We start from the raw sequence: 21,275 nt of genomic DNA, 5'->3' as shown, positions 1-21,275 counted from the left end.
ACCGTATTATAAATAGCAAATGGCCAAATTTTGAAATTATCGTATTGTATTAAGAAGAAAAATTTATAAAACTTATAGTTGGAACTTACTGTAGCTAAGACCAGTAGTGTGCAAAAACATTTTCCTTTCGATCAGAATAGTGTGGTGCAATAAAAATAATACTTTAATTTATAATTTCTCTTATATAATAAATTATTAACAACATCTTTCCCTTCCAATCCAATAATAAGTTATCTGCTTACTCTTCTTATCTAGAAATTTCATCTATTCCTTCCTTTTCTTATTACTGCGACTATATGAGAAACAAACAAATAAATTCCAGTTCGAAGGTTTATAGCAAGAGTCCCACTATTAGGTAAGGTTTTTTATTTCTTATTTACATATGTACAGTTCATATTTAACAGTCCCGTAACATGCGTAACAATTATCAAATATCATTCCAGTATCATCCAAGAGCATCACTTCTTCAGCAAAACTGGTGCAGGTGCAACATGCGCATGTGCAAGTGGAGAAACGTGTGCATGAGCCAAAGGTGCAACATGAGCATGAGTCAGGGGTGCAACCGGTGCATGTGCAATTGGTGCAACAGGAGCAGCAGCAAATGCAGTTAAAGCAGGAGCGGCAGCAACCACGGGAGCAGCAAGAGCATTATAATTCCTAGCGACGACCTGTGAGCTTTGGGCTGTTACAAATGGCTGGGGTGCAGCAACAACAGGATGTGCATATGCAGCTACGGGTGCAGCAGCATATGCAGCTGGTACTACTGGTTCAGGGATAAGGTGAACTGCGGATGCTGCGGAGATTACAAAACTTACGAGGAACTGAAACACAGAGAGAAGAAAAGTGTTGCTGTTAGTATATATTTATGTACCTGAGGTTTACTTTTCTTTTTTTTTTTACATAAAAGTGAACTGCCGAACAACTTAAACTTAGTTACAAGAGAAATAAAACTCCCAATGGATTATATACAGTACCAAGTTAATTTATCTTCAGTTTTCTATTATCTATCTATCTACCTATCAACTTTCTAGCTATCCAAACCTTTTCCTGGAAAAGAATAGTAACTAAAAATTTACACACACCACAAGAATTTCCAATGCAAGCGAGATATCCCGTTCTGTCCATAAGAGATATCTCGTTCTAATTCGTAAATTGGAAGACGTGAAAAATTAATTAAGTTCACACTTTGGCGTGCGTCTTTGTAATCAAAATGTTTAAACGCATGTACATTCTGTACGCGTGGCTCGGGTTCTTTCTCAGTAGAGGAACTAATCCTAAATTTAAAAAAAAAAAAAACTCAAAGAATGATTTTGGATCTCACTTTAAGCACTAGGCCCTGCCTCATATAGATTTGGTTCTGAAACTAGACATTAAATCCCAATTAAATAACTCTACTTCGTCTTGTTAATGTTTCTTGAAGTTTCAAAAAGTAGGACTTCTGCACTTTTCAGTCGAGTTCATGCTTACAGTGAATAGTCAACACAATAAGTTACATATCCGTATATTCCATATTAGCTGCAAATGAGACGATAAAATGCAACTTGACCAACAATTCTGTTGTTTAATTCTTTATTATTTTCTGGTAAATCATTTTTTCTTTATTCTTAACAATTCCAGTGAATAGCCATTATATATAATCCATAGGGTATTGTAATCCATGATACATTAAATTAAATACGATTAATACGATATTTAATAACAACCTGTTTTTGGTATGTGGCGCAGAATGCGAATCAGAGTAGATTTCTGTTTGATATTTTCTGTACTGTTCCAACGTCAATTTAAAACCCATAATAATGAGATGAAAGTCGCTGTGCATATATCACACAAAACTCTGGTAAAAGATACTTAACTGACAGATACCTTGTAGCCATGACTCGCAGAGGTTACGCGGATCTTTACTCATTATTATAATTAGCCTACTTTTGTTTACTTCTAAATCAAAGTAGAAACTTATTAAATTTTAAATCATTTTATGGAAACCTTTTGAAACGATATTTATACTAAATAAAGACCAATATAGTATAGTTGGAATGGAATTCGCAACCATTAGAGGTGATGATCACTTCATTTCTGTACTACTCCCTCTAAAGTTCAATAATTTAACATTTCTTTTTAACAACTAAATATATTTCATAAATAATAAGCATTTTACATCTGAGAGTAAAAGTATTAAGATTCTCCTGAACTGTCACCCTCGAAACCGTCGCTGGTTATAAACTACAAAATATTCTATACACAAATACTAGATGAAATGCTTAGTCCTTGCAGAATAGTTTATGGAAAATATTAGGTATATTTGAGTTTCTTTTTTCTTTGGATACTGTCTAAACCGAAATAAAATTAGAAAATCTCAGTTCCACCCAAGTACTAAAAATATATGCAAAATTTACTTCAAACCATGCAGCCTGTATTCTTTGCCCAAAATTTGTACATTGTCCACAGATACAAGGAGTCGCAAAAGTGAAACCGTATTTTTTAAAAACGAAGTCTTCTCCAAGGCTTTTTTGCCTGGGAAATTTTGGGCTGTCTTGAACATTTCAACTTTAATGATGAACAACAGTACATCCACCTTTCTTTCCGCATTATAACACGAAAATGATAACTACATTCTGAATAAAATAAAAACATGATAAGTTCAACAATCAGAAATAATCACTCACTTCATGGGATATAAAATAGCAAATCGGTGGACACAATACAGTTTTCTAATTTGAACGAGTTGTTAGTAGAACTATTACAATAATGTTATAGGACAAAACATGTTTTAGTGAAAATTTAACAGTGTTTGCAGTAACTGTTTTGAAAATGTAGTTGTTAGACTTAGTGAAACAAATTCGTTATTTAGAATTTATGCATAAATTAAACTTCAGTTGGTTGGAGGAAAATATATCTTATGTCGGAAGTTACGCGGAAAACAAGTTTATCGTTTTATCTATATATATAGCGTTTATTGAGACTGTTGAAATTCGAGTGCAAGAAAGTTAAGATGTTAAACCCAAGTTTCCCATTTTAAATATATTGACACAATATAAGAATAAAGGAAGAATAAATGCTGTAAACGATGTACTAAGTTTTTTTCATTAAACTAAGATTTTACATAAAGTGGTCGTTTATAGCTTTAATTTTGTAAACTGAACTAGAATATTTGAACTCACACACAGTAAAGTGTTTCCCGAACGGAGAACGAGTTGTAAGCTAAATTCGGTATCAAAACAAAAGTGGGTTCGTATCTGTTTCTTGATTCATATTTTTCTTCTTGTCTGGCAATTTGAATTTAGTCAACTAATAAAACACGTATCAAAATATATAACTTTCACGCAGTCCTGCCCTCTCAACTACTGGCTAGTGCATGTGCCTTTGGTTCGATTCCAGGTATGTACCTAACATACAAATCCCTGCCGCTTTCTTCCTTCTTCCCATTCCCGGATAGTGTGCTCGCCGAGGGACGTTACCCCTTACATGTGACGTGTTTATGGCAAAAGATGCCGGTAGTGCCCAGAAATGTGTACAAATAAAATAAAATAAATAAATATGTAAGTGGATAGCCAACAAACCTGACCGTTCTGGTATCTTGGGTTACTTAACTTACATTTGCAGAACTCCAATTAAATGCCAGTTCGAAAAGCAATAAAGATAACCAACCCATTACTGAATATACAACTCATATGCTGTAAGGAGACATTTAAAATAAAATAGAATCTATAATAGGAAAACAACAGTAATATTTGAACAAGAAAATAACAAAAAGTCAAATGAACGAAAATTTCCTCCCCCCTCTCCCAAAGAAAAGGCAGTCTTTTTATGAAATAAAATTCTGACCCCCAAAAAGCCGGATGCATTTCTAGCAGTGTATATTTCTACCCCTTTAGTATACACATATCAATGATAAAATCCCAGGTCGACCCAAGAATTGTAAAAGGTTAAGCCGCTTATTTATTTTTGAAACTTTTTGAATGCAAAATGACGAACTTAAATATTAAGCCCTTTCTCTCCTTTTTTCTTAAAAGCGGATTTTTCTAAAACATTGTAACGATTATTTTGTAGTAAAGAGTTTTTGCACTGAGTTTTATCATCCCAACTTGAGGAGATTGTGAGATACTCTATTTTCGGAATTAATAAGAGACACATTTCAATAAATTCTAAAGTGTGTACGGTCTTTTCCTTATGGTTTCCTAGAAGTATGTCAAGCCAACAGTGTAGATTTTTATACACGTACAAACATACAAACATACAACCAAACCTTAAACTTTACATATGTCGCATTCAGTACACAAGGGAATCAAATCTACTTCTTTGGGCATATTTCATCTTTAAGATTTCTTTCTGAAGCTCCTTTCACAGCTTAAATAATTCATGTTCAGATATTGTAAATAACTCTCGTGATTTGAAAAGCAATATTAATTTTCCCACGTACGTTAGTGTACCTAGGGTTGCCGACCGTCCGGTATTTTACCGGACAGTTCGGTTTTTCACCTCCTTTTTGGTGTCCGGTACGACCTCAAAACCAGACGTTAAAAATTGGATAATGTTTCCTCTTAGTAGTCCTATTTATTTTTCAAGTATATTTTGTGCATCTCATAATTATATTGCAAATTATATTTGCTTTTCTGTTTTAAATACAATGTATTATTGATGGTAGACTACAATAATTACATGTGCTGACTGAAACAAAATTGGAATAAGTAAATTCAATAATTGCTTCAAAAGTAACTAAACTTATTAAATTCGAACTTCGAATCGCTCAATTGTATGTGAAGTTACCATTTTCTGGTTGTTCACATGTTTGACCAGCGATGATGTCCCAAATTTGAGAATATACATACTCCAGGCAGGCCCGTAGCCAGCCCAAAAATGTAGGGGGGTCGGCTGAAGTTAGGGGGGCCCGATCCAACCATATTATAGTTCATCACCATATTATAGTTCATTTCCAAGCCTACCGTGAAAATTTTAGGTGGACCGGCCCCCTAGAGCCCCCTGGATACGGGCCTGACTCCAGAAGGGTGTCCGGTATTCTCATTTTCAAGAGTTAATAACCCTAAGTGTACTGTAGAAACTTTTGAGACTTTTTCTTACAACTTTGGTGATTAGAATTGATTCTTGTGTGCTCTGAATGCTCCATATAAGATATTAGTGTTTGATTTACAAGATAGGGGACTTTCTTTTACTTTTTTCCCCTCTAGATATATACTCTATAATTCTGCTTTCTTATGTGCTACCCCAAACCTAATGACTTTGATAAAAATTCAAAAGTCTCCACATGCATAGGGTAAATCATATATCAGACACTGGAACAAATATTAACTTAAGTTCACTATTCAGTCACTCACCACTCGGAACATGATTGTTTTGATTGCTTTCACTGTTAGGAACTACACTGACATAAATGACAATTGGACTCTCACTTTATATAGTTCCACGGAGGTATGCAGTAACGTGGTTGCAATCCACTTTGGAATCTCAGAATTGAACACTGGGTAAGAATGTACGTGTTCTCAATGATTAACAAATAGCCATCAAAGACTTCCGTGTGCAGTCTTCTCTTTCGACAGCTCTGGCAGTAGTGCCAAGCGCTTCAGTTTGATTCAACTGATGAACGTTTGCAGAATATCAAGTAATTAGTCATCACAATATTTGTTATATAAGAGGAACATATTTCATTTATTCAGTTAGTAGGCAGCATATAGCTAACAACATACAAACTACGTTCCAGAAACTAGGGAAATTAAATCATTTAGGCCACTTTTGAGTACATATGATCTACCCTACTTTGTCCCATTTTGCATATAATCTATCCTGCAGAATTAAAAGTAGCTATTTTCAAATGATTCCAGATAATTGTTCAAAATTCCCATCTTCCTTAAAATGGCAGACGATTATCCTATCTATGGTCAATTGCCACACCTAGTAGTGATTACTTTACTTACTAGTGATTGTAGATTTGGAACTTAACTTTGCTTTCTAGCACCAAGGCTATTTGAGATGTGGATCTGCACTTTCACGTGAAATCCAAACTACATAGTTTTTCACAGGGAATCAAACCTGAGTTTCTCTCACCAAACATGCGTACGCTAACACAAGAAGAGAATTCCTCCTTCAAATTGAAACTTTAATGTGGAAAATAGAATCCGCCCTCCCGAAACAATTTATACTTTTGAAAATATCAATGTACCGTAATAACAGTTTACAGTGACGTATCTAGCCAAGGGGCCGGAAGTCCTAAGCCTCCCAGTCTTTTTTGAGGGACAAAAATAATTTAAGCCATTATTTATATATCCTTCAAAGTTTATAGCAAACTCATCATATACCTATCATAGTCTGGATTCTAATTTCCGCCCCTTCTGTTTTTACCTTCTAGATCCGTCAATGACAGCTTACCTTTTTTCTTCTCTTTTTAACGTAAATAAACAGGTAATTTCCTAGCTTATTATAATATGCATACTTTTTAGCCTGAAATTAGTGCTAATTCCTAATGGTTAACGTTGCATGTTCAGCTACATTCGCTCCATAACTGTCTCTATTTGAAAACGGATAGTGGGATACTGCAGATAAATGTTCTTTGTTGTTTATTACTAAGAGACAAGGATAGTATTAAATGTTAATAAGGTTATAATTACTAATGTATATAAAATCCACAACTGTTCACTCCATATTTAGCATGATTCCTTCCTGTTCTGCCTAACGAATCCCTAGCACTTTAGGCCCTATAGAAAATATTTTAAATAATCTTATTTTTGGCAGGATAGGAATTCCTGTTCTGCCTTATTCTTGAAAAAGGGATATTTAAATTTGAGGGAAATTTATTAGTAGGTCTACTAATTTTTTCCTTGATTTTCAAATATCATTCTAAAACACTTTAAATTAAATTTGGGCGGACGAATGAGGTGCGTAAATTGAACGTCCAGTTTTGTTAGATTGAACGCAAGATCAGAATGTTTTATCTGATAAATTTAGGGCTGTTTTATGTGATCAAACAGCCCTAAAAATCATTTTTAGTGTAACAAATCTAATGAAAGTGTCCAGTGTGATGCAAAAAGCAAAACACTACAATTACGTCGAGTAATTACATAATTTATTTCAGATAAATACTTTCAAATATCTACAGTAGAAAGCTTTACAAGAACAAAGCTACACTAACAAATTAAAATTTTGCAACAGGAACCACAGTTTTAATTTCTTAAAGGATTTACATATACATTTTGTCAATTCGAAGGATGACAGAACCTTGAAACTTTAAAAATCGTACTTATAAACACATAAAATTGACACATATTTTGACATCTGCTTACATACAACCTTCATTGTTCTAAACGTAAGCAGTATGCGGCAGCGTCTATGTACGTTCTTAAGAACTTGATAATTTGGTGAACATGTTTCTTTTTAAGTTTTTGTTCGCCACTAGAACATAAATTGTTACATTTCTAGAAAATCAATCCAGGAAATGCAATGATATATCCTGTATCCCCCTATCCCTTCTGCAATGTACAGAAAATAGTCATACGTTTTGAAACATTATATTCCTTTCATGCCTGAGTGACTAGTATATTCAATCTTTGGATGGATCCCCACTAGATATAACTGCCTTGGACCTACAGTTCTTCAAGTGATTCTTCAAGTGATTCCCTTAATGCAGCGTTTCCCAACCGGTGTGCCGTGAATGGGCCACTAGTGTGCCACTACGAATCGAAACAAAATTATTAATTTTATAGCAATCAAATTGCAAAACGTAGGGAAAAATGTATATTTGTATTTCACATTATTATGAAACTCTACTATAAATCTACAATTTTAAGTTTTATACCGTGTTACTATTCTGTACATTTCTAATGTTGAAAAAAAGTATTTGTTATCATTGTTATGACCATTATTATTTCTTTATTGTTGCTGACTATTTCGTAATTTGAAAATTTAAAATATCATTCAATTTTTTTCGACAAATTACCTACATTTGTGTTTTAAAAGTAAAAGAGATTTGTTTGTTCGTTTGTTATTTAGTGATCTTCCTTCTTAGTATTTTTAAAAACCTGAGTCCAATATTTCATTGCAATTGTTTCCTATTTTTAAATTAGAATGAAAAATAAGCATAATGATTTACCACGGGGAAAAACAGTGATAGATCTTTCTTCTCTGTGACAAGGAGATCAAAAATCACAGAAAAAATACTACTGTGTTTCATATACAGTATATGAATACAAATAATAATATCTAGAAGTGTGCCGCGAGAATCCAAGTAACACCCGTAGTGTGCCGTAAGTTGAAAAAGGTTGGGAAACGCAGCCTGAACGCTTCGAATGCTTGACAAATTAAGACCTGAAAACTACTCTCAGAAAGAGATGTCCAAATTCGCGAGCTCGACTCTGCAGGAAAATCAATGAGCACGAACCCATCTGAGCACAAGTTTTATAAGTGGATAGCGTGGACGCTAGCCCTAATGAAAATCGTTATAAATAAATTTAAAAAGAAAGAGAAGAGTAGTCGCCATTTAAAACTGTAAATTACTTCAAAAGCAAATCTTTTGAATATCATAACATATCGAAAGTATTATTGATCGTAAATTAAAGTTTATACGCATTTCTTTAACTGTCGTTTAATATTGGACTACCGAAGATAGAACTGAACCTAAATTTATTGACCGCGCACAATACACCCAGTTATGATGTCGTTCAGTTTTATTAATATAGAGAAAAACTAAGAAAGAAAGATACGAAGTTAAGAGGAAGATGAAGGAAGGAGAGGAGGAAGAAGGGTACGGAGAAGGTAAAGTGGTTGGAGTGACTTTAGAGAAGGAAATATATTGTCTCAGAGATAGTAAAAGGACAGGGAAAGGTGATACAGAGAAAGGGATATGGGATGGTCTATGGTAAAGATGGAAAAGATAAAAGAGGAAGAGAAAGAAGAGGTAGAAAAGGAAAGGTACTGGAGAAGTATCGAAATATAGTAAAGAAGCACAAATAAGTACAAGAGGTACTTTATATTCCCGTTCTAGTTCTGGAGAATCGAGTTTAAATAGTTCTCTGCAAAACACATGTCAACCCATACAACTCTGACCTGGATCCAAGTAAATGCGCAAGTCGGAGTTACTCAAACTCAGCCCTGATGGTAACAAACGTTAGGTCGATGTTTGTAATCATTGTTTCTAATCATAGAGTATTTGCTTATTGGCTTAATGTTTCTTGCCCAGCAATCAGAGTAGTACTTGAACTAGTCAAAGAAAAAACATCAGTCTAAATGTTTCTTATTCGTGATTTGGAGTTCCTGAAGGTTCTGAACTCAGTGGTTACTATCACTAGTTCTGTTCCATTGTTTCAACTTGCTTCGTAGAGCCATTGTCAAATTAATTGGAAGATTAATGACCTTCATGATCTTGGTGATGAATAAGAAATAACCACATTTTCCAAAGAAAATCAAAATATACATGGAATAAGATAATTATCGATTCTTACTCTATATCGTAGGTTTCTCTACTTATAACTAAAATAATCATTCATTCATTCGCACATTCACACCATATCAGACAATGTATATATATGACTTTTGAAAATATTGCTTCAGAAAGGAAATACTTAACTAACTACAGTTTGTACATTTTTTATTACATCGAATGACAAAAGATAAATAGGAAAGAAAGAAAAAGAAAGTTAAATACATATTTTTACATATTGTACATTTTTTATTACATCGAATGACAAAAGATAAATAGGAAAGAAAGAAAAAGAAAGTTAAATACATATTTTTACATATAAAGTGGTCTCGATAAACATTGGAATAGATCAATTGACATTCAGTTTAAGAAATTTAATCGACTAGCTATATTCCGAAAGTAGCTTATCTTGCTAATTTAACATTTATAACAAGAGATTGAATCTCTCCTATTACATATACCGGTGGTTATATAACACACGGTTCTGGAACTTAATATGGATTAACTTTGGAAGATAAGATTTATTACACGGCTTTAAATACTCTCTTCAATTTAGCTAATCTTACTTAGGTTTCGTGTTCATATTATCACTAACTTAGTGTCTATACACGATTTACTTTCTCAAGTGTGTGAATCAAAGAGACACACTTATAATAATAGTCACATCGTTTACACACTAGTCCATATTAAGCGTGTTTAGCTATCGAATATGTCGCACTAATGTCGTTGTGATGACAGTCAAAATAATCATATAACGAATAGATAACTTCTCATTACCGTAGTTTTAAGACTACATATTTTTCAAAATCAGTTCGTTGTCTAGTTTAGTTTGATATTATCAGTAATTTAAATTCATAATCAACATCAATGTACGTTAAAAATTAGTTTATAATTTCGGTAAAGTCACAAAATTAACTAATATGCTTTTAGCATTAACTAGTCACAAAATAAAATTAACTGTATACGAGTCGTTGTGAAAATTGTAACCATTAGAGATGCCTTACGTCGATTTTCCAGTTTTTTTTTTTTTTTTTTTTTTTTTTTTTAAACTATGCTGTTGAACTTAAGTCCGTACGGTTATTGAATAATCACCATAGCTTTAAATTACACACACGAAATTATCAGGTTTGGGAGATTCATTGATCAAAAAGGGAAAGGAGAGATTTAATTATTTCAAAGAATTTAGGTTTAACAATGTTCTACGTGGATATATGAAAAGTTAAACATACGTCGCAATAACCTGCCTTCTTACTAAACCCAACATGCACTTTGTAATTAAGTAGTAGAAAATGGATCGATCTGGGCCATACTAGGCCATAAGAGGCCAACTCAGGAGCCCCTGGGAAATTGAGCACCTTACACCGTGAACCCACGGTCTTTTACGACCTCCATTTTAGGGGTGAATTTATTCCCTTTTATGAGCACTTTTAGGGGGTGTACTCGTTCTCTGTTATGAGCATATTTTTAGGGGTGAGCTCGTTCCCTTTTATGAGCATATTTTTCAACCCCTACGAACACATAACATAACAAGGGTATACTCGTTCTCTTTTATGAGCACATTTTTCAACCCCTATTTTAACATAGCAGAACTAGTAAAAGAGTATGACTTATTTTTCAACCTTAATTGAAGACAGCAGAGAATAGATAATATTCATCCCCTATTGGAACATAGCAGTGAATACATAAAACTACTCCAACCCCTATTTTAACATAGCAGAAATTACACTGAGATTATGAACATAGAACAGAGCATGGCTTATTTCCCAACATAGCAGAAATTACACTGAGACTACGTAACACACAACATCCTCCATTTTAAGGATGTACTCGTTCTTTTTTATGAGCATATTTTCCAACCCCTATTGCAACATGACAGAGACTACGTAACATAGCGGAGGTGTACTCGTTTTTACGAACACACAGCAGATACATAAGACTCGTTCCACCCTTATTTAGAGTATGGTATATTTTCCAACCCCTATTTGAACCCATGGTCTTTTAGGGGGGTGAACTCGTTCCCTTTTCCAACCCTTATTTTAACATAACAGAGAATACACTGAGACTATGAACACACAGCACAACAGATAATACATAGTACAGCTAATAAAAGAACATGGCTTATTTTCCAACCCCTATTTTAACATAGCAGAAATTACGAACACACAGCAGAGCATAAGAGTACGTAACACACAAGGGTGTATTCATTCTCTTTTATGAGCATATTTTCCAACCCCTATTTCAACATGACAGAGACTATGAAACATGGCGGACATAGCACAGGGGGTGTATTCATTTTCTCCACCCCTAATTGAACATAGCAGAAATTACACTGAGAGTACGTAACACACAAAAACCTCCATTTTAGGGGTGGACTCGTTCTCTTTTATGAGCATATTTTTCAACCCCTATTTTAACATAGGAGATAACACATAAGATTACGAACAGATAGAAGAGCACATAAAACTACGTAACATAGCAAGGGTGTACTCGTTTCCTTTTACGACCTCCATTTTATGGGGTGAACTCGTTTCCTTTTATGAGCATATTTTTCAACCCCTATTTTAACATAGCAGAACAGATAATACATAGCACAGCTAATAAAAGAACATGGCTTATTTTTCAACCCCTATTTTAACATAGCAGAAATTACACTGAGAGTATGAACACATAGCAGAGCAGATAATAAACACAACAACCTCCATTTTAGGGGTGTATTCATTCCCTTTTATGATTACTTTTCCAACCCTATTTTACGACAATGAATACCTATGTAACATAGCGATTCGATACGCTCTTTGAACCGATTTGGGTGAAACTCAGTATATAGGGGTTTTCGGACATGCTTATTACAAATATCATACTTATTTTTACCTGGGTCCTATAGTTTATGTGGCATACGCCCTTTCTATGACAATTTTAACCGATTTGGATGAAACTCGGCATATGGGGGTTTTCGACCATGCTGAGTACGAATATCATACTTATTTTTACCTGGGTCCTATAGTTTATGTGGCATACGCCCTTTCTATGACAATTTTAGCCGATTTGGGTGAAACTCGTTATATGGTGGTTTTTGGACATGCTGATTAGAAATATCATACTTATTTTTATCTGGGTCTGATAGTTTATGTGGGATACGCCCTTTGTATGACACTTAAAACCTAATAACTCAAAAACGAAGCCACACATTGAAGTGCTGTTTCCACATTTAGTAACTGGTCATCAACTACTACAAGTTCCAAAATAATGATCATCGAGGTCAAAGGTCAAAATACTTAAAACCTAATAACTCGAAAATGGATCCACATATTGAGGTGCTGTTTCCACATTTAGCAATTGGTCATCAGGTACTACATGTCCCAAAATTAGTGACCATCGAGGTCAAAGGTCAAAATACTTAAAACCTAATAGCACGAAAACTGAGCCACATATTGAGGTGCTGTTTCCAAATCTAGTAACTGGTCATCAACTACTACAAGTTCCAAAATTAGTCGCCATCGAGGTCAAAGGTCAAAATACTTAAAACCTAATATCTCGAAAACGGAGCCACATACTCAGGTGCTGTTTCCACATTGAGTAATAGGTCATCAGGTACCACAAGTTCCAAAATAATGACCATCGAGGTCAAAGGTCAACATACTTAAAACCAAATAACTCTTAAATGGATCCACATATTGAGGTGCTGTTTCCAAATCTAGTAACTGGTCATCAACTACTACAAGTTCCAAAATAATGATCATCGAGATCAAAGGTCAACATACTTAAAACTTAATAACACGAAAACTGAGCCACATATTGAGGTGCTGTTTCCAAATCTAGTAACTGGTTATCAACTACTACAAGTTCCAAAATAATGATCATGGAGGTCAAAGGTCAACATACTTAAAACTTAATAACACGAAAACTGAGCCACATATTGAGATGCTGTTTCCACATTTAGTAATCGGTCACCAACTACTACAAGTTCCAAAATAATGATCATCGAGGTCAAAGGTCAACATACTTAAAACTTAATAACACGAAAACTGAGCCACATATTGAGATGCTGTTTCCACATTTAGTAATCGGTCACCAACTACTACAAGTTCCAAAATAATGATCATCGAGGTCAAAGGTCAACATACTTGAAACTTAATAACTCGAAAACGGAGCCAAATATTGAGGTGGTGTTTCCGCACTTAGTAATAGTTCATCAATCACTGCAAGTTCCAAAATAATGACCATCGAGAGTTTGTAAACGGAGCAACGGATAAATTTTGTACAAAGCAGAAAAAGTGAAGGAGGAATAAATTTGAGTGGCCTATTGAATTTTGTACCAACGAGAAATGTCATTTTTTCTAAACCATGTTCTAATATTTAAACAAACGAAGGGGTGAATTTGAGTGACCTATTCAATTTTGCACCAACGAGAAATAATTGCGTATTTTAAATAAACAATCGGATAAATTTAACCGGCTCAGAAGTTCAATACTATTTCGTACTCTTGAGTGAGCTTTCCAATTTTGTAGCAAGAAGGACCATTTTTCTTTTTAAAACTAACTCAGAATTTCATTTCATTTTTGTAATACTCAAATTTGGATGAAGTGTTTAGTTTTGTACGAACCAGAAAAAAATGAAGAAGGTCTGTTTTGACTAGTTCAATATTTCTGTACAATTTTGTACTACCCAAATAATCACAAGAAAATCAAAGAAGGGTCATTTTAACTAGATCAGCATTTTATACCTTTTGGTGCTATTCAAATAATAGAGGCAACAAATTTCAGTGGTCTATTTTATTTTTGTATAAAATTCTGTATAATTTTGTATAATTTTGTATTATTTTTGTATAATTTTGTATAAACACCACAAAGGTATAAAATTCTGAGCTGTTTTCTTCTGATTGTTACAAAAATGATATAAACATACCGAGCTTGTTATAATGGACCTTCATGGTTGGTATAAAAGTGAATAGGTCACACAAATTTATTCCTTCGTTTATTTGAATAACACAAAAAGGTATAGAAATTCTGAGCTTATTCCGTCGTTTTTTGAGTAGCAGAATATGGTATTTCTTTGTTTATTTAAGTAGTACAAAATGTACATAAAATAGACCTTCTACGTTTTTTTTAATTGCAAACAATTTTTTTTACTTGGTATAAAATTGAATAGGTCACTCAGTTTTAATAGCACAAAAGGTACAAATTGACCTTCTTTGCTTAAGCCACTCAAAATTTAGTCTTTCGTTTCTTTGAGTTAGTTAATATGGTTATTTGATTAGTACAAAATGTTAATTCTTTTCTTTTCCTGCTTGTTTTCAAAACTGAATAGGTCATAAAAATTTATTCCTTCGTTTATTTGATTAGTACAAAATGGTATAAAATTCTGAGTTAGCTAAATTGAACCTCCTTCGCTTTCTTCGTTTATTTAAATAGCACAAAAAGTTATAAGATGCTGAGTTATTTAAAATGGTATTTCTTATTGATACCAAATTGAATAGGTCACTCAAATTTATTCATTTGTTGATTTGTGTATCACAAAAATACTCAGCTAGTTAAAATGGCTCTTCTTTGCTTTTCTTCTGATTGGTATAAAATTGAATAGATCACTCAAATTTATTCCTTCGTTTATTTAAATAGCACATAAAGGTATAAAATGATCCTTCTTTGCCTTTTCTGGTCAGTACAAATTCTTTCCTTTTTCTGCTTGGCACAAAAAATAATACTCCATTCAAATTTAGTTTTTTCATTTGTTTGAATGGCACAAAAGTACAGAAATTCTGAGCTAGTTAAAATGATCCTTCTTCGTTTTTTTTTGTTTTGTTTTGTTTATTTGAATACTACTGAGCTGGTTAAAAAGGCATTTCACGCTGGTACGAAAATAAGACACCTAAACAAAACGTATATAATTTCTGAGCTGCTAGTTAAATTGGTCTTTTTTCGTTTTTTCTTTCGTTTATTTGAGTAGTACAAAATGGTATAAAATTCTGAGTTAGCTAAATTGGACCTCCTTCGATTTTTCTGGTAAGTACAAAAAACAGGCCACTCAAATTTACAAAAAGGTACAGAAATTCTCAGTTAGTTAAAATGGGCCTTCTTCGGTTTTTTCTGGTTAGTACAATTTTGTTCTTTCGTTAAAATACTCAGCTACAAAATTAAATAGCTCACTCATATTCATGCCTTCGTTTATTAGACTAGTTTAAAATGATATAAAATTATCCTTTGTTTTTGCTTATTCCTTTGTTTGTTGAAATAATACAAAATGGTATAAAATACTCAACTTCGGTTTTTCAAATGCATTACTTCGTTTAATTAATTTTAGAGTTGACACAAGTTATAATTCCTTTGTTTATTTGAATACTCCAAAATGGTGCAAAACTAAATACTCCATTGTTTATTTGAGTAGTACAAAATTGAATAGGTCACTTAAATTTATTATTTCGTATATTCAGCTAGTTCATTTTTTCTCGTTGGTATAAAAAGTAGAACATCGAAATTATTCTTTCGTTACAGAAATTATGAACTTGTTAAAATGACCCTTCTTCGGTTTTTTCTAATTGATACAAAAATAAAACATTTCAGTAGTTCAAAAGTTACATAATGCTCAATTTTCGTTTGTTTAAACAGTACATAATGAGCTAGTTAAAATAGCTCTTCTTCTCTTTTCCAGTTGGTACAAAAGAAAATAATCCACCTGATCTTCACTTCTTTTTTTCTGGTTGGTATTCCTTCGTTTATTGGAGTAGTACAAAACGGTATAAAAGTCTGAGAATGGCATATCTTTGCTTTTCTTCTGATTAGTACAAAAATAAAATAGACCACTGAAATTTGTTGCCTCTATTATTTGAATAGCACAAAAAGGTATAAAATGCTGATCTAGTTAAAATGACCCTTCTTTGATTTTCTTGTGATTATTTGGGTAGTACAAAATTGTACAGAAATATTGAACTAGTCAAAACGGACCTTCTTCATTTTTTTTCTGGTTCATACAAATATAAATACTCCATCCAAATTTGAGTAAAATGGTCCATGTTCGCTTTCTTCGTTTTGCTTAAATAATTCTCAGCTAGTTAATATGGCATATCTTTGCTTTCTTTTGAATAGCCTAAAAAGGTACAGAAATTCTGCGCTAGTTAAAATTATGTTCTCAAATTATTCCTTCTTCACTTTTTTTTCTGCTTTGTACAAAATTGAATAGATCACACAAATTTACTAAATGAGGAAACGTTATCTCAATATGTGGCTCCGTTTTCGAGTTATTAGGTTTTAAGTATTTTGACCTTTGACCTCGATGATCATTATTTTGGAACTTGTAGTAGTTGATGACCAGTTACTAAATGTGGCTCCGTTTTCGTGTTGACCTTTGACCTCGATGGCGACTAATTTTGGAACTTGTAGTAGTTGATGACCAGTTACTAGATTTGGAAACAGCATCTTAGTATGTGGCTCCGTTTTCGAGTTGACCTTTGACCTCGATGGCGACTAATTTTGGAACTTGTAGTAGTTGATGACCAGTTACTAGATTTGGAAACAGCACCTCAATATGTGGCTCCGTTTTCGAGATATTAGGTTTTAAGTATTTTGACCTTTGACCTCGATGGCGACTAATTTTGGAACTTGTAGTAGTTGATGACCAGTTACTAGATTTGGAAACAGCACCTCAATATGTGGCTCAGTTTTCGTGTTATTAGGTTTTAAGTATTTTGACCTTTCACCTTGATGGTCACTAATTTTGGGACATGTAGTACCTGATGACCAATTGCTAAATGTGGAAACAGCACCTCAATACGTGGCTCCGTTTTCGTGTTATTAGGTTTTAAATATGTTGACCTTTGACCTCGATGGCGACTAATTTTGGGACATGTAGTACCTGATGACCAGTTACTAGATTTGGAAACATCACCTCAATATGTGGCTCCGTTTTCGAGATATTAGGTTTTAAGTATTTTGACCTTTGACCTCGATGGCGACTAATTTTGGAACTTGTAGTAGTTGATGACCAATTGCTAAATGTGGCTCTGTTTTCGAGTTTTAATTTTTAACCTTGATGGTCAGTACTTTTTTGATGACCAATTGCTAAATGTGGAAACAGCACCTCGATATGTTGTTTCGTTTTCGAGTTTGACCTTTGTTCACGATGGTCAGTAGTTTGAGGACATGCTTATGTCATTTCTGCTATGTTAAAATGTTCAAATAGAGGTTGAAAAAGTAATCATAAAAGGGAACGAGTTCACCCCCTAAAAAGTGTTCATAAAAGGGAACGAATCTTATGTATTATCTGCTCTCCTATGTAATTTCATTAGGGGTGGAAAAAATGGTCATCAAAGAGAATGAATGAATACACCCTCTAAAATGATTATCGGTAGACCGTGGGTGTTCGATTGTAATCTTTGCTCGTTATGTTAAAATAAGGGTTGGAAAATACGCCATGCTCTTTTATTAGCTGTGCTATGTATTATCTGTTGTGCTGTGTGTTCATAGTCTCAGTGTAATTTCTGCTATGTTAAAATAGGGGTTGAAAAACGAGTACACCCTTGTTATGTTAAGTACTCTTATGTGTTATCTGCTCTGCTGTGTGTTCGTAATTTCTGCTATGTTAAAATAAGGGTTGAAAAATATGCTCATAAAAGGGAACGAGTACACCCTTGTTATGTTACGTACTCTTATGTGTTATCTGTTCTGCTGTATGTTCATAGTCTCAGTGTAATTTCTGCTATGTTAAAATAGGGGTTGGAAAACGAGTTCATCCCTAAAAAGTGCTAATAAAAGGGAATGAATACACCCCTAAAATGGAGGATGTTGTGTGTTACGTAGTCTCAGTGTAATTTCTGCTATGTTGGGACATAAACCATGTTCTTTTATTAGCTGTGCTATGTAATTTCTGCTATGTTAAAATAGGGGTTGAAAAATATGCTCATAAAAGGGAACGAGTTCACCCCCTAAAAATGTGCTCGTAAAAGAGAACGAGTTCACCCCTGAAAGAGTGTTCATAAATGGGAACGAATCTGTTCTGTTGTATGTTCATATTCTGCTATGTTCAAATAGGGGTTGGAAAATATGCTCATAAAAGGGAACGAGTTCACCCCCTAAAAATGTGCTCGTAAAAGAGAACGAGTACACCCCCTAAAATGGAGGTCATAAAAGGGAACGAGTTCACCCCTAAAATGGAGGTCATAAAAGACCATGGGCTCACGTTGTACGGTGGTCAATTCCCAGGGGGGCTCGTAAAAGGGAACGAGTTCACCCCTTAAAAGTGGTCATAAAAGAGAACGAATACACCCCCTAAAAAGTGGTCATAAAAGGGAATAAATTCACCCCTAAAATGGAGGTCGTAAAAGACCGTGGGTTCACGGTGTAAGGTGCTCAATTTCCCAGGGGCTCCTGAGTTGGCCTCTTATGGCCTAGGTTGGCCCAGATCGATCCATTTTCTACTACTTAATTAACAATATAGTGATGTTAGACACACATATAGGTAATATCAAACACAAAAAAAGAATAACACTTATTTACAAGTACGTTATACTATACGCATTCTCTTTTACATTTATCGACATTAGGAAAATATGGTATAAAAAAACTTAATAGTCGTGCCGCAACTAACCGGGGAAGGTAACGAAACCCTTTGCTTACATCCAAACAGCGTACCGTAACACTATACTATACTTTATCATAATAAAACATATGCCTATCACATATTCATATTTCAATATATACATATTCAATCATATTATAGAATTCGTCGTTAATTATCTTTTTTTTTTTTTTTTTTTTTTTTTTACATATTTCAAGTTTGTTTAAATACATGAAACACAAAAGAGAAAAGGAAGAAAACAAACCAAAAAGAGTAGCCGCACCAAAACACATTTTTATATTTTAGTTGGCCATTAATAATTTGGGATTCTAATTTGAAAGGGTAGCAAGCAGGCATGAACGCGGGAAATTTACATTTTTTGCAGAATGATAAGTAATGAATATTGCTAATTGGCAATACTGAAAATTTTATAATTCATAATACACAACAATGAAGTTTCAAGGAAATAAACGATAATTTGTGGGCCCACAAATTATGGTTAATAAAGTTTCATCTCTCAGTTAGTTTTAAATACAAAACTGAACGTGATGAATACGATCGTTAGTGGGACCCGAAAGCTTAATGCTGACACAGCAATGTTGACACAGCAAAATTGGAAATACATCTCAAAGATAGAGTAATTTTAGAGGAAAAGAGACCTTGGTAAGTCATCCACCGAGCAATCGTCCATAACCACTGCCGGTCAAATTGAGAAAAAAAAACTGGCTATGGTAAAGCACGTCCCTTGGCATACAACGGAGGTGTATAACCATACGAATTGTATCTCACAACATTTCGTGCAAAGAAAACATATCAAGATAATATCTCAGGGTTCAAATCAATTTACTAAGTGATTATATAAAATTTCAAATTTGAGATTTTTAGCAATAAAAATCTTTAGAGATAGGATAGAAGGACAGATAGAAGAAAGAAGATAGGAATATGAAGAAAGTAAGATAAGAGGGTAGATACCGCTGAAATGGTAATCGGATCTGAAAAAAAAAAAACACTGCGACAAGTGTTGACTTCAAGCCAAAACATTATCTTAAAGTGCCGAAACGCTTGGGGCCTCAAAATATACACTGCCACCTGAGGAAACACTTGGTGTCAAGGTTTGCAAGTCTGTGTACTCTAGAAGGTGTCTCATAAAGAAAAGCTTTATGAAACTCCCCCTATTAACCGTATCCTGCCCAAACCACCAAGTTATATTGGGGCGATGCTTTAAATTTAGTAATTTCAAACAAAAAAATTCACCTGATGTTTCAAAGCAGCAAAGGAGAAGAATTAAGTCTAAGGCGCAGAGAAAAAGGGTTTAAGAGTCAGACAAGTGTAGAATATCCAAAAAAAAAGTTAACAAAAATAGAAATTTATAAAATAATTTGGTGATGGCAAGGTAATATAAACCAAAATCTCACCATCCACTACAGTACGCAAGGGTATGAAGCCTTGAGATGCCATTAATTTCAATCTTTATTTATAGACAGAAATGATTTTTTTTTTTTTTTAAAGGACAAGTGACTTGGCATCCTGTTACGGAAGAAAACTACCGTAAGAAATACATATTGTTTGCTATTATCTGTAATATCACATATGCAAACGATAATTAACTTAACCCCTTTCAAACAATAACACTCAGAAAAAAAAACGAAGGTAAACTACGAGTATGCAAGTCAATTGTTAGAGGTACACATCAACTTTAGTTGCATAACGATTCAATGATTATTTATGTCATTCTGGAATTATCGTGATATGCACTGTAATATTTAATAAACAAACACTGTACGTATCGTCAGATCTGGTATGATGTTAACGTACGCAGATATTTTACATGTTAGATTTATCTAAGCTATTAATATGCGTATGCACAAGATGAAAAATGAAAAGAAAAAGATATTAGTCGTTCGCCACAATGTTACTCTGTTTACTATTCATTAAAAGTATTTCACTCGCGATGCTATTATATTCTGAGTGGTTGCAATGATATAACGAAGTTCCAATGCGTAAACATAGCCAAACCTAAATATAACTCACTTCCGAGATTAACTTTCGGAGCTGGGGACCACTGTTTGATCATCCCTAATGACACATAAACATTCACACAAATAAATATAAACACGTCCCTAACAAGCAGCTAAAGAGAAAATGAAATAGGCTTACACGTACATTATATCTAGGTGTATTATTACTCGACGACATTTGCCACGCACTCGTATGTAATCATTTATTTACATTTACTTATTTCTATATTTATATAATAGAGGTGCTTCGCCCAAAGACACCAAAACTTTAAGACGTCCAGGACTGCTTA

The 21,275-nt window shown here is 33.8% G+C and overlaps 1 protein-coding gene across 1 annotated transcript; it reads right to left on the bottom strand.

The window, feature by feature from the left end:
* Window positions 1-335: 335 nt before the first annotated feature.
* LOC145681494 (uncharacterized) lies at window positions 336-5,459 on the bottom strand. The gene is made up of 2 exons (XM_081753144.1): window positions 5,331-5,459; window positions 336-821 (listed from the first exon to the last, which is right to left on the bottom strand). The coding sequence occupies exons 1-2, from the start codon at window positions 5,340-5,342 to the stop codon at window positions 459-461; spliced, it is 375 nt and encodes a 124-aa protein (XP_081609270.1). The 5' UTR covers window positions 5,343-5,459; the 3' UTR covers window positions 336-458.
* Between the last annotated feature and the right edge of the window lie 15,816 nt (window positions 5,460-21,275).

The sequence above is a fragment of the Thermobia domestica genome, chromosome 3 (assembly GCF_964235325.1).
Source record: "Thermobia domestica chromosome 3, izTheDome1.hap1.1, whole genome shotgun sequence".
Taxonomy (NCBI): domain Eukaryota; kingdom Metazoa; phylum Arthropoda; class Insecta; order Zygentoma; family Lepismatidae; genus Thermobia; species Thermobia domestica.
The sequence above is the reverse complement of the archived record's forward strand: the minus strand, read 5'-3'. Positions and strand labels throughout refer to the sequence as shown.